The sequence below is a fragment of the Bacillus rossius genome, chromosome 2 (genome assembly GCF_032445375.1).
Source record: "Bacillus rossius redtenbacheri isolate Brsri chromosome 2, Brsri_v3, whole genome shotgun sequence".
NCBI lineage: Eukaryota > Metazoa > Arthropoda > Insecta > Phasmatodea > Bacillidae > Bacillus > Bacillus rossius.
This window is the reverse complement of record NC_086331.1, coordinates 58,379,838-58,398,199: the sequence shown is the minus strand read 5'-3', so window position 1 is coordinate 58,398,199 and position 18,362 is coordinate 58,379,838. Positions and strand designations below refer to the sequence as shown.

At 38.9% G+C, this 18,362-nt stretch overlaps 1 protein-coding gene across 5 annotated transcripts in view; it reads left to right on the top strand.

Annotated features, from left to right (window-relative positions):
• The window catches only part of LOC134529309 (ATP-citrate synthase), a 247,610-nt gene that overhangs the window by 44,589 nt on the left and 184,659 nt on the right, over nt 1-18,362 (top strand). For all 5 annotated transcript variants that reach the window (XM_063363226.1, XM_063363224.1, XM_063363225.1 and 2 more), the window contains exon 3: nt 3,837-4,022. In XM_063363226.1, coding sequence (XP_063219296.1) covers nt 3,837-4,022 — 186 coding nt within the window. The remainder of the gene's footprint in view (nt 1-3,836; nt 4,023-18,362) is intronic.

Below are 18,362 nucleotides of genomic sequence, written 5' to 3'. Positions count from 1 at the left end.
AATATCTATCGCTACTATTTCCGATAGACTTATTCTGTGGGGTATTAAGGACCTAAAGGTCAACATGTCCTGATGGCATTCCTAATTTTATTTTAAAAGGTTGCTGTAACTTACTTTTACCACTCTTGAAACATTTCTGTAACTCGAGCTTAAAATCCCAAGTTTTTCAGAATAAATAGAAAATGGCTAAAGTAATTTCTATACATAAGAATGGTTCTAAACTAAATGTTTCAAATTATTGGCCAGTATATTTATTTATTCAATGTATTTTCTAAAGTTTTTGGAAAACTTTTATTTGTTAAATTTTTAACTAAAAAATAAAATATAAAATAATTAACATGGGTTCAGAGCAGGAATTTCTTCTTCTACTAATTTAATCACTGTTCTTAATCCTATTTGTAATGAAGTTAATAGAGAACATGCTGATGCTTTTTTGATCTTTCAAAAGCATTTGATACTGTTAATCAGTTAATTCAGTTTAAGTGATAATTACGTAAATTATTCTCAAGCTATTTAAATGGTAGAACTTTCTATGTATCCATCATTAACAATTCCTCCTTGTTTAATGCTAGCTCAGGAGTCTTGTTGACATTTCTCAAGTTTTTAGTCACTCTACTGGTGTACTTTTTGCTGTTGACCTCAAAATTTATTGAAAATCACAACACACTATGATTGTCTTCTATTTCAAAATGATATAAACAAAATTCAAAATTGGTTCAATATGAACTTAGTTTCTCGTAACAATTGTGCCGTTTCAGTGCTAATTTCAGGCACAAATGTACGATTTACTTAATTTTACGAAATTTTTAATTTTTTTTACTTTATCTTCCATATGATGTCCCACTGCTTTTTTTCCTCATCGTGATTTGTTCAGTCGAGTGTACCGACAAGTTAGTTTGTTTAGCAGTCCAGTGCTCCCAACGCCGTTCCCAGCGATTAAAGCTGAGGTTAGCTGAGGTTTGCTGGCGACATGCTGGACCAGCGATCGTCTCGTCTGGACCCTGCTAGGCGTCACGCGTCGAGCTGTTCACCCTAGACGGTAGCGTGACTAGAAAAGCTGTTCTCTGGTCCCAAAGATGCTAACTCCTCTTCTTGGAGATGTGCTGAAGTTAGCTGCCTCTCTCACGAAACGGTGTTCCGTTCATCAGCCCAACAACACGTATCGTCGTGTCGGACCAGCCTGTTCCCAGGCCGGGTCAGTCACCGGTCGTATCCCCCCCCCCTCCCCCGTTTCTTCTGGTCCACGCAGGTCATAACCCACAGCCGCGCCAATGCCCGGGATGAGCCGGGATGAAGGCCACAGCCCCTCGCGCCCCAGATGGACCACACACGACATCTCGCGGGAGTTTCGCCAACTAGCAGGCATGCTCCCTCTCCTTTCCGCCAGAGGACAGCATAGTCCCCTCCTATCCAAGCCAGGCCTTAAGGATCGACTTGCATCCAAGTCGAGAGGTCGTTTAGGGCTTGTAGTTCTGTGCACACTCGCCAGGACGCGCTAGAGTGCGGCTACTCCAATCGGAACCATTCGGGTTCCCTTCGGGTTTTCCGAAGCCCCTTCCCTGGACAGGCGACCAAAGACAGTTTTAATTAGGCGAGTCGGCACCATTTTTGACGATTCGGCGGGCAGCACGCGGTAAGGGCAGATCTCTCTTCGCAGCCCGAGACAACGCGCTTCTGAAAAGTCGTGAACGGCTTTATCTAAAGCATGTAGTTGGTTATCGACAAGGCCATGTGCCTTAGCACTAAATTTTTAATTTTTTAGCTGCCCGAAATAGTTTAGTTTTTGAAATAGTTTTTTTGTCATAACTTATTATTCTTCATGGTGACCACGAACTTCCGCGTCGTGTATCATCTGGCCATCTCCAGGGACCGACCTGATCTACTCCACCCCGCAGCTTAGGTAAGTTGTTTCGTCGCTCCACACACACTTTTCCTTTTGCTGTTCTCCTGGGCTTAACTTTGCCCAACATCAGCTGCCTGTTAACCAACCTAATTTTATGGGAATACTGGTTACAGACGGGGATCAAGGATTAGGACGAGAAATTCAGCTCTAAATTCAACTCCCGAATGCGCACTTCATGAGTTAGTTCACCGAAATTCATTGCCTCCTGCAATCGGAGAATTTCTCAAGAGTTCCAGCTTTCAACGTCTTTTCCCCTGTGTGGAAAAACCACAAAATAATTTATAATTCTAAACAACCATTTTCAGGACACTTTTTATTTATTTAATGAGTAAATGTAATTTTTTTATAAATTGTCTTATGAAGAACCTGCGCGCTCAAAATTCAATGGCCTGTAAAGTTAAGAGAACAAATGTCCTAAGATTCAGTCAAGTATAACCATTGTTACTTATTATAATATCTCGCCCCAGGGCCCCCCCATTTTGTTTATTGTTTAATGTATTAAGTATAGCAAATAAGGTCAACAATTTTCTTGGTATTTTGTTTCGGATTTAATGCCATGGTTCATCTTCAGTGGGATAATGTTTGTAAAGTCAAATAAAACAGCAACAAAATCATTAAGTAAGATTTAGTAAATGCCTATATAAACCAAACCAGATATTATTTTCTTACCCTGTGATCACGATCCACATAACCTTCCCAAGTTTTAAGGAGGTTAATCATAAATTACGTTGTGTGTGTGCTGTGCCCCTATGGGTAATGTGGTTATTACTGTTTCTGCCTGGCACTTCCACGGCCAATCTATTTTTGTTCTTTAGACAAAATGTCATATTGAGCGCAGCCGCACGTTACACAATAAAAAAAACCAAAATTATATTTTTTACCGAGAAATATAAACCTTTAAATTATGATTTAATCTAAACATTACATCAATCTCAAAGTATCATTTATATAAGATCTTGGCATGTTTTTAGATTCTAAATTATACTTTCATCAGCATGTAGAATATTTAATTTCTAATTCTTGATGAACATTTGCCCAAATTTAGTTCATCACTTTTCACGCTACTAATTCTGACTTAATCATCTCACTTTATTTGGCCTTAATTTGATCTAAAATATCATACTGTTCATTTATATGGAATAATTTTAACACATCTGATAGTGATAAAATAGAAGACATAAAAAACTAACATATATAATTAATAACTCAAAAGAATTTCCCTTGACCCACTTGAACATCCCTTTCAGATCATAAAGCTTATTTATATTCACCTTTTTGTATATAATTGTTATAATTAAAATATCAATTGCAAATATATTTTAGATAATAGTGGCCTTAGAGTGTATGAATTTAATAGTTGCCTTTTATCAGCCCTGTGTACAGTTAAAAATAATGATATTATTTATAGATTACCTTTAAATTGCAATAAATTTGATATGAATTTTGATAGAATATTTATATTTAGTATTTTTTCACTTTCAACTTACATTATTTTACACTATTGAATTTTATGTCTTGCTGCTAACTATCGTACTACTTTATACTAATATTTATATTTGTCCTTTTTCTGTATGTTTGTATGTATGTCTTGGTTTTGTTTCTTTATTGTTATTTCATTTATTTGTGTGTATTTTGTATGTATCATGTCCACTGCGTAAGTCTCCGTACTGTTGGTGGGTATGAAACAAAATTTAAATAAATAAAAATAAATTATATTACTGGCACTGAATTTATATTACAGCTCTGCTTTCTCTGAAAGACTAGGCTAAAATGTCACAATTATTTATTAAGTATGAGTAATATGTAGAGTGCACTATTACAGTATCACACATGTGTAGTATTTGTGAATTTTCATGAAAGTATAAAATGAATGTGCTTTTATTTTAACTAATTTTATTTTAATTAAAGTTTTTGTACTTTTATTGTATTCCAGCCATTGGTTGTCAAGCCTGACCAGCTTATCAAACGAAGAGGAAAACTTGGCTTGATTAAAGTGAATGTAGATTTGAAAACTGTTCAAAACTGGATCAGTGAGCGTATGGGAAAAGACCAAACTGTTGGGAAAACATCAGGGAAATTGCGGAGTTTTATCATTGAACCATTTATCCCACACAAGAGTGTAAGTATTAACATAGCTATTTACTTTATTTTATTTTAATTCCGTTGTAGTGTTGTGGAATGTTGTATTGACTTTTAGGTTTGAAAACTAAAGCTATTCATATAATAGTATTGCAGAATTTTAACACATGTGAGCTAGATTTTCTATTTTTTCTTGGAATGTATTTATTCATGCATATTGATATGGGGAGAACATAACATCTTTGCACATTTATCTATTTTCAAAATGCATTACAGTTACATACATATACATACAGTGGCGGCTCCAGATTGTACGAATAGGAGGGGCAATGGCGCCTTAACCTTTTCCACCTTTCTCAAAACCGATATCAAGATAAAATCGATTTAAAGGTAAAGTATATGAATAAGACCTAAAAGTGAAAGAATAGCAAAAGTCTACTTATAGAGTAGGAAATTTTTTCTTTCAATAAAATATGTTAATGATTAAAAATCGTAGTATTAAGCATTTGGTTAAAAACTGGATTTTTGTGGAGAAGGTTAACGTTTAGATCTTGTAAAAGTTTGAAACAATTTTACTAAGAAACAAAGTATAAAATTGTTTAGTAGCAAGTAAAACAATTTGAGGAGTTCCCAGGAAATGGTAAAATTTTTTAAAAAAATTAATGCAGAAAATTTCAACTTTTTTTCTTGACTAACTATTATTTACCTTTGTCTTACGGATGAGTCCCACATGCCATGTTATTTCATTTTATTATTGTTAAAATTATTTAAGGGCTGTTTCTGAAATTATAACGTAATATCTCAATTTCATTTGTTACTGTCACTAATATTAACAGATATTCAATAAGTGTAACATAATAATGGGTGTAAAATAACTAAAGTGTTTGTAATTACACTTGCGCAACTTTGGAAACCATTATATTACACTTGGAAAACATCTGTTGAAAGTATTATTGACAGAACAACAAATAAAAGTAAGGTACACTCGCGTTTCGAAGTAATGCTGTTAGATTAGTGAGGTTTTGAAGTAACGACACCAATAAATTACCACATGATTTGAAGTAGCACTGTCATAGACTCAAAGTAGCTCTGTTTTTTTTACGCGAGTTTTTATTTCTGTGCATGCACAATGGTTATGGCACAAGTGTAGCATTAAATACAATGCAACAAATTAATGTGACGAATCAACAAACAATATTTTGCTCTTTTGTTAATAACTATTTTCTTCTTTTATTGTGTGTTTATCTCAAGACGATGCCCATGTGTTCTGCTAACGTTTATATTACTCCATACTGTATGACAGCAGCAGCACTCGAGAGTAAAGCTAGAAGCTTTCAGGGCTAGTTTACTTCGTGCCTACTAGGATGCGCTAGTGGCAAATTGCGCTAGTAGCAAATCATGGCAGACATGTATTTAGTAAAAACAGCTGAGTCAGGAATTACATTAACAGGTTAAATAATCTTTCTAATAATATAAAACTTGAAGTTTGTGCTCTTTTAATTCTTATTAGAACTGAAATATATATATCCTATATTAAAAACAGTATTATTTTGTAACTCAGAAAAGTTGTTAGCGCCTACTTAGGAATGCTATACTGAAGCCATATTATTTAAACAAAGGGGTATGTGGATTTTTAAAATTAAATTTTAGGTTGCTTAGTATCAAAATGTTATTCAACATTCATTTAAATGTAGATAAAATTTATTTAGGCATGTATTTGTACTGTAAATTAATTAAAATGGGAGCAGTCTCTTGATTAAAATGGTAGTCAGCAGGCACACTTAACTCGTTGGAAAACGAATTATTTTGACTAATATGCACTCTTATGGAAAAAAAATGTATTTGATTAGCACTCTGTTTTCTTGGAACCAATTAGTGTTATTTTGAGGAGCGGGTGGGTGTTTCGTGTTAAAAAAATCAGAAAGAACCCCTTAATAATATGACCGTAAAATGAAAAAAATCAACTTGGCACGTGAACTGAGCCTTAATGTGTTAAACACAATTGTAGGCATTATATCTCTGCTTCAACTGTTTTGATGAGTAAAATTGGATAAAACTTGATAACCCACTTCTGAAGATCATGATATATCTGGGTGGCCACAGACCGGGAAAATCGGGAAAAGTCAGGGAATTGCCTGAGAGGTCAGGGAAAATTTTCTCTTCTACCGTGCATTATTAACTTTGAATATGCCATGTTATGTTAAAATGTGTACCGTAAACCAGTTCTTACGTGCTGTTCTCGTTCGACAGTACGAAAACAATGGCTTGCGTGCAACATGAATAACTATCGTAGATCAGGTGTATAACGGTTGGCAGCAAGGGCGGACTAGAAAGGTGGTGTATAACGAGCAAGATGGTGGTTTTGTGATGTGTTGACGAGTGTGTGATTTCCTTTGGGAATAGTAATAAAGAACCTAACAATTGGCGACGAGGATGGGATCGGCGATGTGCGGTAATTTATGGGAGTGCATTACAACAACAGTGGGGTGTATTGTGAGTAAGGCGGGCCACATTTTGTTCACTTTCACGTACCGCACATGAAAATGTAAACATGGGGTTGCTGGGACATATTGGGGAATATAATGCGCAGACAGAGGACTTTGATTCGTACATGGAAAGGCTAAAACAGTTTTTTGTAGTGAATGAAATCAAAGAAGATGCCAAGGTGCCACTATTTATTACCCTTATGGGGGCCAAAATGTACGCTACCCTCAAAAGCATACTGATACCAGAAAATCCTACATCAAAGAAATTTGAAGAATTGTTGGAGGTGCTTTCTACACATTTTTCGCCTGCCAAGAACATCATAGTCGAAAGGTTCAGATTTCATAAATGTGATCAGCAAAGCAATGTATCAGTATCTGAATACATAAAAGAACTAAAAAACCTGGCAAAATCATGTAACTTTGGTAAATTTCTACAAGAAGCATTACGGGATCGTTTGGTATGTGGCTTGCGGTCCGAAATCATACAACGTAGTCTGATCTGTGAACCTAACCTAGACTTTGACAAGGCTTGCTTTATCGCCAGCAGCATGGAACAGGCCGCACAGCAGACAAAGTTGTTCCAGCCAACATTGCCAACTTCGCCAATGGACGTAACAGAAACTGTCAACAAAGTAACAGATCAGCAACAAGGTACAGTCCAGGAAACATACTCGCGAGGCGGGCAGCAGAGAAATAATGACTACAAGTCCACATACAGGTCTACATCCAAACACCCTAGTGGAGCAGCGGCAAGCGGAGCAGCATCATCTTGCTTCCGATGTGGACGGAGGCATGCTCATGAGACATGTCCAGCAAGGCAGTGGACCTGTTACTCGTGTGGGAAGAAAGGTCACGCAGCTCGAGTATGTCGCTCTCGTATGGTGAAAGAACTGGGGGCAGAGTCTAGTGACGAGCTTCTGGAACTTAATGCATTGCATCTTAATCAAGTTAACTCTTCCGTGAACACAACAGTATATATCAATAGTGTAAATAAACCCTTGACTGCAGTGGTTTCCGTAGAAGGTCAAAGGATAAAAATGGAGATAGATAGTGGAGCTTGTGTATCTATCATACCAGTTTCTGCTTACAAGGACCATTTTCCACGGGTAGTACTTAAACATTGTGCCTTAGAATTAAAGTCAGTCACTGGTAACCATGTCAAAGTGTTGGGGCAAATCAGTGTAAATGTAAGAGGGCAGTCTGGGAGAGAGCACCAACTGCCCCTCGTGGTAATAGGAGGGAGAGCAAACATGTTGCCTCTGTTGGGAAGAGAATGGCTTGATGCTATTCTACCTGATTGGAGAAATAACTTGGAGGCAGTAAGTAACGTAGGTAAATTGATTGGTTGTGGTCAGGGTCCAAATGAGGTATCAAGCACATGTGTTGAAGTGGGGACACCGGGACTAAGTGAAATGAGTACAAGATTTCCTAGGGTATTTAATGCAGACACTACTGGATGCATACGTAATTTTAAGGCCCATCTGAATGTCAAAGAGGAGGCAATACCAGTGTTTCACAAAGCTTATGATGTGCCTTACGCACTTAAAGAGCAGGTAGAAAAGCAGCTGCATGATTTGCAGAATGTAGGTAAAATTATTCCTGTAAGACATAGTGAGTGGGCTAGTCCCATTGTGGTGGTACCAAAAAAACGAGGTGTAAGAGTATGTGTAGATTTTAAGGTGGCCTTAAACAAAGTCCTAAATGTTGATTGTTACCCGCTACCAAAATTGGAAGATATTTTTGCTGGGTTAACAGGGGGTAAGATTTTCACTGTATTAGATTTGAGCAACGCGTATCAGCAGTTAGAAGTGGGGGAGGAATCTAGGCCTTACCTCACAATGAATACTCACCTAGGCTTGTTTCAGTGGACAAGTTTACCCTATGGCGTAGCTAGTGCTCCAGCCATATTTCAGTCCGTTATGGATAGAGTGCTGCAAGGATTACCTGGGGTGGTATGTTACATAGATGATGTTTTGATTGTGGGAACATCAATAGATGATTGCAAGCAAAAAGTATTTGCTGTACTAGAGCGGTTAAATGATCATAATATTAGAGTTAACCTGTCGAAATGCCGCTTCTATGGTGAGTCAGTAGAATATTTAGGGCATAAGATAGATGAGTATGGAGTTCATCCTACCGATGAAAAGACTGAAGTCATTACACAAGCAGCCAGACCTTTAAATGTAACACAGTTAAAATCCTTTCTGGGTCTGCTGCAGTTCTACCATAAGTTTTTACCTATGCTGTCCAGTAAGATGAAACCCCTGTATGACTTGACTAAATGTGGCAGCAAGTGGATTTGGAATGCAGAGTGCCAAACAGCCTTTGAGGCAACGAAGCAAATGTTAACATCCAATCAGGTATTAACGCACTTTAACCCAACAGCTCAAATTGTGGTGGCATGTGATGCATCCCCATATGAAGTTGGTGCTGTGTTAAGCCATAGGATAGAGGGGAATGACAAACCTGTGCTTTTTGCATCGAGCACACTTTCAAAGGCAGAGCAAAACTATTCACAAATCGACAGGGAAGCGTTAGCCATAATGTTTGCGGTAAAACGTTTCCACAAGTACATTTATGGTCATCAGTTTGTACTGGTGACAGATCATCAACCTTTAAAGAGACTTTTGGGCCATGATCAGGCCATTCCTACCTTAGCACATGCACGGCTTTAGAGATGGGCAGTTATCTTAGCAGCTTATAATTATGAACTTGAGTACAGACAAGGATCATTAATGGCTAATGCAGACGCCTTATCTAGGTTGCCCCTGCCGGGGAGCATAGATAATGGCATTTTTGCTTTCACAAACATTCCTGATTTACCCCTCAATACAGATGATGTTTGTGAAGCTCAACGTCAGGATGTAGGAGTAGCAAAGGTAATAGAACTCACAAAACATGGATGGACAGATAGGTTATCAGATCCAAACTTGAAGCCATTCTTCATGAGGAGGCATGAACTGTCGTTACAACAAGGATGCCTTATGTGGGGAAATAGAATAATTATACCAAAACAGCTACAAGAGAAAGTCATTGAAATGCTACATGATCAACATCCAGGAATTGTGAGAATGAAACTGTTAGCACGTGGTATGGTTTGGTGGCCTGGTGTTGACCAGGACATTCAAAATAGAGTGCAGACTTGTGAAGCCTGCCAATGTACACAGAATATGCGCAAGGAGATTCCAACAATGACCTGGCCTCAAACTTATTCAGTATGGGAGCGAATTCATTTGGATTTCTTGGACCAAGGAGGAGAAAAAATACTCATTCTATGTGATCACTTTTCTAAGTGGGTGAGTGCCTGGGTCATGAGTACTACATCAGCGGGGAAGGTCATTGAAAGGTTACGTTCATGTTTTGCCATTTTTGGAATTCCAGGTGCTATTGTCTCTGACAATGGGCCTCCCTTTAACTCTGAAGACTTCATATCCTTTTGTAAAGGAAATGGCATACAGGTGTTGAAAAGCCCACCGTATCATCCCAAATCAAATGGACTAGCAGAACGGGGGGTTCAAACATTAAAACAGGCATTGAAGAAACAGGTCATTGATGGAACACTCAAAAATAAGCATGTAAACATCCACCATAGGTTAGAAGAGTTCTTGTTTGTTTACCGAAATACTCCTTGTACAGTAACGGGACAGACCCCGGCGGAAGTGATCTTTAAAACAAAACCCAGAACCAAGCTGAGCATGTTAAAACCTGATAAAAATAAAACCAAAAAGTGTGAACGAAGGCAACCAATAAAGGATGGTGTTCCTTTATATGAAGTAGGGGAAAAGGTCCTGGTGAAAACAATAGGAGATAAAGTATGGAAATGGGTTCCAAGTAGAATTGTAAATGTCTTAAGTTCATTGACATATTTGGTGTTATGGGGAAGTAACCAAAGAAATAGGATAGTGCATGTGGATCAAATCCGGAAATCACAGTTACCAGATTGTAGACATCCAGTAGTGTCAAACAATGTGGTTAGTGACACACTGGCATGGGGGCCTAAGTTAGGAAACTGGGCAACATCAAAGCGTGGTAGTGGGGAAGGAATTGATGACGAAGTGAGGGGGAGGGTTGCCACAAAGGTGGTGCCTAAGGAAGGAATACCGAAAGAGCTGTCTTCCTCAGGACTACTTAGAGAAGATAGCCATAGTCCACCCTTCAAAGGCTTTGTATCCCCCACTTCAGTGCAAGGGGAAAGCAGACGTAGACCAGACAGACAGTCAACACGATTAGTGAAACCTCCAGTAAGGTTAGATTTGTAATATTATTTGTGATTGTTGAGAAATGCAACTTGTCATGTAATATGTATTTTTAGTAGGGTAATATACAACTGTACTATGTATTTTGGAGATCATTTGATCTCAAGCTCATAAGGAAGGATGGGATTGTGGTGTATAACGGTTGGCAGCAAGGGCGGACTAGAAAGGTGGTGTATAACGGGCAAGATGGTGGTTTTGTGATGTGTTGACGAGTGTGTGATTTCCTTTGGGAATAGTAATAAAGAACCTAACAGTAGATCTCTTTTTAAATGCTAAATGTCGCACACCAGTACCATAATAATTTGGTGTGTATGGTTTTTCTGCTCTCGGTGTTGCCAACAAATGTAATGTGTACCGGTAAACCAGTTCTTACGTGCTGTTCTCGTTCGACAGTACGAAAACAATGGCTTGCGTGCAAAATGAATAACTATCGTAGATCTCTTTTTACATGCTAAATGTCGCACACCAGTACCATAATAATTTGGTGTGTATGGTTTTTCTGCTCTCGTATTTGCCAACAAATGTACTTGTTTTTGAGCACGTTCTAAGAAATCTACAAAATCAAATGGCTACTTTGTTTGGCAGCATATTTTCAGTTCTTATTTTCACTTATATCATGTTTCTAAAATAAAAGGTTTAATAATTGACATGTTAAAACATTGCAATGAAAATCAAAAGCAAATGAAAAGCCAGTGGTGGGGTAAATTTGACGTTATTTCTTTCGGTTTTGGCTGGGATCGCCATATTGGCTTATTTGCCTTAGTGTACACTTGTAAAGTACCTATTGTTGGTGTTGCGGAAATTATTACGACGGAGTTGTAGGGGTAGTGTTCGTTAGACGTAGTGTTTGAAGTGATTATTACTGCAGTGAGCTACTTCTTAAGGAATCGTAAATGGGGATTATGAAACGTCTAACATGGCTGGCTAGCTGTTCAGAGAGTTAGCTAACCTATTTTTATACAGACGTGACAGACGTTCGATTTGTTTGTTTACACGTGACACTTTAAATATTGAAACATAAAATTTTACGCATAGTTTAGAAATGACAATTTAAGAAAAGTTCGTTAACAGTTTCATGGTAAGTTGCGAATAATTTGAGACCCTGAAACATGGTATTTCCAAGAAAGACTTCAAATTTCAAAGATGATTGGCTTCAAGATGAGAGATTTTGTTTGTGGTTGGAACAACCTAAAACCGGAAGTAATCATGCTCGTTGTTCGCTGTCAGAAAACATTCTGCCTCAGCAACAAGGGAAAACATGCACTCACAAGTCACATGAATGGTGAAAAATACAGGCAAGCAGAAGAATATTCCAAACGTAGCTGTTGTAACTTGGGTATGTACTTTTCTTGTAAGCCAAAGCCTTCTACTAGTGCCAGTGGTAATTCTGATTCACAGTCATCCTCCATGTTGTATACTACTACTATTGTTTCTGATGGTACTGTTCTTGGTGACCAGTCGGGGGTTGTCAGTAAAATGCAACCTGAGAAAAATTGTGGACAGTCATTTGTGGAATCTACAGCTCTTTGCAAAATGTTTGTTTTAAATGAGGAGGTGACTAGGGCTGAAGTTTTGTGGTGCATGCAAACAGTTTTATCACATAAGTCTTTGCGTTGTGCAGCAAGTGATGTGATTGTGATGCAAATGATGTTCCCAGACTCATCAGTTGCCAAAAAAATGCAACTGCAAAGAACAAAAATTGAGTACATTATATTGTGACGTGTCTCCGTCAGACGTCCTGCATACACCTATACACAAAACAATAAATGACCTATAACACTGGGGGGGAGGTAGTACTGTAGCTCATAGGTAGGCAGGGTACTCGAGATCAAGTCTTCTCCCTATACAGGAAGTGTAGGGTATTATTTATGCACTGAAAAGAGACATGATTAGTTCATTCAAGCACAGATTTTATTTACTAATCCAAATATGAGAAGCACAATAAACAAACTCTGAGAAATAAAACAAAAAAAAGGTTAACAGGAGAATTCATAAATAATAATTTATCACGTAGATTCACGAATAAATAAATACCTTAAATACATATTAAAGTGACGTCCGCCGGCAAACAATTATCACTACAACATGGCGGTTCTGTCGTCATCGCAGCTCCGCGGAAGAATAGTATACTTCCCAGTTACCACTACCTACATGCTTATAACCAGACGTCGATTTTTCCCAAAACCAAATAATAAATAATAGGGATGGAATAATACTACATTATTACTTAAAAGATTAAGACGAAGATCGTCCAAGAAATGGTCGTGGCGAACGAGCCATGGCCAACCACTTACCCTCTGACTTGAGGCGAAGCAAAGTTGTTTCAAACCGACGTGGACCCGGCTTCCAGAGAGGTCCCCAGGCAAAAAGCCTCGGCCCCTCCCTGGAAGGAGGTTTTAACTACAAAACTGGGCCAAGCCGGAAAAAAAAAAAACACCGGGAAAACTTATCCACAGGGCAACTCGCGGTCCCCTCCCTTCCCACAAGGAAAAAATGAAAAACAAGTGAAGACAGCTATTCCTTCTGCGCAGGCGCGAGCGAGTTTCCCCCTCTCCCTCTTGCGCTGCTCGATTGTTAATTTTCCGTCTACGTTTCCAAACTTGGACGCAAGATGGCATCACTAATCAGGACAGAGTCCTCGAAACGAGTACACAAAAGCCTCGCGTGGCAGAACACACAGAACGACAAACAAGAGACTAGCGTAGCGCAGCGGGTTTTTCTGGAACGGCGTGTTGCAACCTCTCAGCAGGCCCTGGCCAGCAACCCACGAGAATTAGCAACCCACGCAGCCTCGCAAAAGCCCGCGGCGCTTGCAAACTTCTATCACAGTAACCTATATTCCCATACCCGCGTGTCGAAATCAACCGGCCGAGCCTGGAAACGCGCACGTACACCAACACGTTAACAAAAGTAAACTAAATTTAAGAAAAAAAAAGTAATGAAATTTCCAGACCGCGACATTACCCCGGTCTGTAAGGGCTTGTGCCCCACAAGCCATAAAAAAAAAAATTCCTAACAATGAAAAAACAAGGGGCAAAGAATTACAAGTTAAATGCCTACTAGAACAAGACAGCGCACGAAGGTTAGGTTTTACCACAACAATTAATTCCAAAGTCTAAACTGAAAAAGTTAAACCAATACAAAATAGCCCAGGAAACAATTCTTTCCTGTAAGAATCGATGGTGGCTGGCACATCGTAAAACTACTCGTACGACATACAACTAGGAGAGGCATGAACCGTGGACAGATCAGCCCTAGTTGAAGCTGGAGAGAAGAGTCCTTGAAGTGTGATCTGCAGCTCACACCCAGGATCCAGCCTTCAGAGCAGTTCTGCCTTCAGCCTGCCTTCCTCGCAGCATGTCATCGGGGATGTCTCCCCAGTGAAACTGAACAAACATTTCAACACCAGTATCAAAATCTCACCAAAGAACATACACTACACTGTCAAGCCTATTTCAACAAGTTAATTAGGGGGGAAGGTTTGTTTTTAACGTCATATCAAAACATTATGTTAAACAATTAAAAGCAAGAAATTCAAATTATTCCATTAAGTAAAACTGTGAAGTAACCCTATTGAATAATTATCAAACAATGCCGTCAAATATTTTACAAAAAGATCCACCCTACATTTAATCTTTATCAGTTCCATAAACAGCATAACTAACCAAGGATGAGTCCAGGGGCATGTTATTCTCCAACAACAACAACAAAGATGATCATAAATATGTCAATAAAATGAAACAAACACAGCTAAAGTAAAATGGGAGCTTGGCCTCCAAGAAAAACAAAGGAATGGACTATACAAGTCAGGAAAACAAAGGATAAACATCAGGAAAGGAACCTGAAATGTCCAAAGGATTAGGTGAAGTCCAAGATCTTCATAACACGCCTCTGCAGCTACTAGCTACAGAACAGAAAAAAAAATAGCATTGTCACTGGTTGGCCGAGAGTAACTGATTTCTTCGGTCGGCACAAGTCGACGAAAACGAGCCCCATGCTGATCCGTTTCTTCATTCTTTTAAGACAGAAAGTTCGCATACACACAGCAACCAATTTGGGAAGGGGCTTCCACCGTATAACTCCTCATGAGTTATAAGCAGCCCACCACACAACAGGGGAGGAAACAGTAGTCCATCTCCCACACAAGTTCAATGGCTGCACAACACATGGTCCTCAGTCAGGAGGTAACTTAGGATTAATATTCAATTGGGTCAGATCAAATTGGTTTTCCTCTTTAGCTTGTAAGATGGTACTTACTTCCTCAGAGGAGGAGGGGGCAGTACCTTCAAATTCATGTAGGTACCCCAATTTCATCCCTGGATGTAAGACCACTGGGTGGGGTGCGGTGTTGGTGATCCATATGTGGTTATGTTGTTTTTGATTTACGATGCTACGAGGGACTAACACTGAAAATCTACTATAAACATCCTCTTTAGGCTCAAGCAAAACCTCATCGGGTAGATCACCTCCCTGGAAGTAAACAGGTATCAGCTGGTGTGTTCGAGCATCTAGACGCAAGTGTTCGGCTACTGCCACATAACCTATCTTCACCATCCCTTCTGGTTGAATTTGGGTTAAGTTAGGTTGCTCTGTCGGAACAGCTGACTGGTTGTCCTTACCAGTTGTAGGGAAAGGATTTATTTGTTTTTGTTCAGTCTGTTTACATTTCGCACGATGACTGTTTTTGGCTTCCCTCACCTCTGAGCATCTAGTGGGGATACTTAAATCAGGATGGTTTAAAGTCAGAGACAAACTCCTATCTCCTATACATGTAATGACAGCCCCATATTTGCTCAAAAAGTCACACCCTAAAATAAGCCCTTTTATTGGTGTCTCCACAAGTCCCACAGGGTGAGAATATCGAAAACTACAGAGTCTAAAGTGTAGGCGACTCATGTGTTTCAACTGGTGAATTTGGCCAGACACTCCCGAGAACACTCTGGGTTCAGCGGGTTTCCAGTAGTTCTTTGGCATCAACCGATTCTCTAGTAGTGAAACAGCTGCCCCACTATCAATAAACACGGGGATTTCTGTCCCAAAAATTTTAGTTGTTAAACTCAACACCCCATCGCGCTTACAAAGGGACATTTTGTTTTCCCAGGACGAGTGCACACCCCGAATGTACCCCGCCCAGGCTAGTTTCCCTGTTTCTGGTTATTTTGCAGAGATGGGCATCCCCTTCTCATATGTCCGGGTTTATTACAGTTGAAACAGATGGGTCGTCCATCAGACGTCCGCTGGGGCCTGTTAAAAGGTCTAGGACCCGGGCCTGGTGTTATGTTCCTGAACGGGTTACCTCTAAACTGATTGTTTGGTGGATACAAATTGTTGGGCGCACCCTGTCTATACCCCTCCCTTGGCTTAAAACTCCTTTGTGGTATTGACTGAACACGCAGTGTTTTCATGTCCTCACGTAATTGCTTTAACTGTTTCCCAAATTCAAATAAGGTGCTTTCAAGTGTAGCATTGGTGTTATGCTTATCCCTAATATTCCTAACGGGAACGTGTTCTGGTTTCCCATTGCTTCCCTGTATCCTGTCATGGCTCTTTGCGTAGTATAGTCCTGCCTCAATGTTCCTAAGGTTCCCTAATAGTTGCTCAACTGTATTGTTTGGAAATAGCATAACCTTTTCAACAATATCCGACATTAGTCCTCTTAGTAAGTACCTAACCTTGTTGGCTTCAGACATTTTTGAATCGAGTCTATTGCACAAATGTAAAACATCATAAACAAAAGCTTCGAAGGGCTCATCCCTATCCTGTATCCTTGACTGAAGTCTTAATTCCAAATCTTCTACTTGCCCTACTCGTGTGAATGCTGCTTTCAATGCAGTGGCTAGCTCCTCAAATGTGGTTAGGTTTTCTAAAGTTTTTTCGAAACTATCGTACCAACGCCCAGCAGGTCCCCTAAGGAAAGTTGGTAGATAAGAAATACATTTTTGTTCGTTCCACCCATTAACCTTGGCTGCTCTCCTGAACTGCTTCAAAAACTCTTCCACATCCTCACACTGTTTTCCCCAAAAATGACCTGGGTCTACATAGAATTTTCCTGCCTCCATGTTTTCGGAGTCTCCACAAGAATTTGCTAGCTGCAGTAATCTAATTCTATCTTGTAAGTTCACTAAAGGTTCCTCATCAGAGCTACTATTCCCTATTACGTCCTGTATTCCTGATTTATCATCCTCACATAAGCTTATGGTGAACCTCTTTGACATACCTCAACCCTTAAAATAATTGAAGTTTAAATTAACTCAGAGCCGATAATGTTTACTATATGTGAGAGAGGAGAAAAAAAAATTATTTTAAGAAAATACATATAACTGTCTGCGACACCCGAAAGATAATTAGTGAATCAATGATCATTCATCCTAACAAAACAATAATAAACAGACTGGTGATAAAAAAAGTAAAAAAAAATTCTCGCTATTAATTAAAGTGAACAAGTCAAATATAACTTAAATAGCATGGTAGTTTATCTCAGTGCTTGATTAAAACAAATGCTTCGTAATTTAACCTAAATAATTGCAACTTATATAACATAAATTAAATTTAAAAAAAAAAAAAATTTAAATGTACTTAATTGATAACATAGTAATTAAATAGGTAGTTTGTTTATCCTAACAACAACAACAACAAAATATGCTCTTATTTTAATCTCGGATCTCCTAACACAGGCTGCTGTAAGAGAAAAAAAAAATTAACTTAAGTATTTTAAAGTCTGAAAAACAACACATGTATTATTAACAGAAATCAAACGTAACTAATAAAATAATAGGTGCACTGTCCTTTCTTCTCTTTCCATCCTGAAATAAAGAAATGTTATTAATCTTAAAACAACACAAAATACCCTACAACAGACTTTTACCCGGCGCCTCCACCACTTGTGACGTGTCTCTGTCAGACGTCCTGCATACACCTATACACAAAACAATAAATGACCTATAACACTGGGGGGGGGGGGGGTGGTAGTACTGTAGCTCATAGGTAGGCAGGGTACTCGAGATCAAGTCTTCTCCCTATACAGGAAGTGTAGGGTATTATTTATGCACTGAAAAGAGACATGATTAGTTCATTCAAGCACAGATTTTATTTACTAATCCAAATATGAGAAGCACAATAAACAAACTCTGAGAAATAAAACAAAAAAAAGGTTAACAGGAGAATTCATAAATAATAATTTATCACGTAGATTCACGAATAAATAAATACCTTAAATACATATTAAAGTGACGTCCGCCGGCAAACAATTATCACTACAACATGGCGGTTCTGTCGTCATCGCAGCTCCGCGGAAGAATAGTATACTTCCCAGTTACCACTACCTACATGCTTATAACCAGACATCGATTTTTCCCAAAACCAAATAATAAATAATAGGGATGGAATAATACTACATTATTACTTAAAAGATTAAGACGAAGATCGTCCAAGAAATGGTCGTGGCGAACGAGCCATGGCCAACCACTTACCCTCTGACTTGAGGCGAAGCAAAGTTGTTTCAAACCGACGTGGACCCGGCTTCCAGAGAGGTCCCCAGGCAAAAAGCCTCGGCCCCTCCCTGGAAGGAGGTTTTAACTACAAAACTGGGCCAAGCCGGAAAAAAAAAAACACCGGGAAAACTTATCCACAGGGCAACTC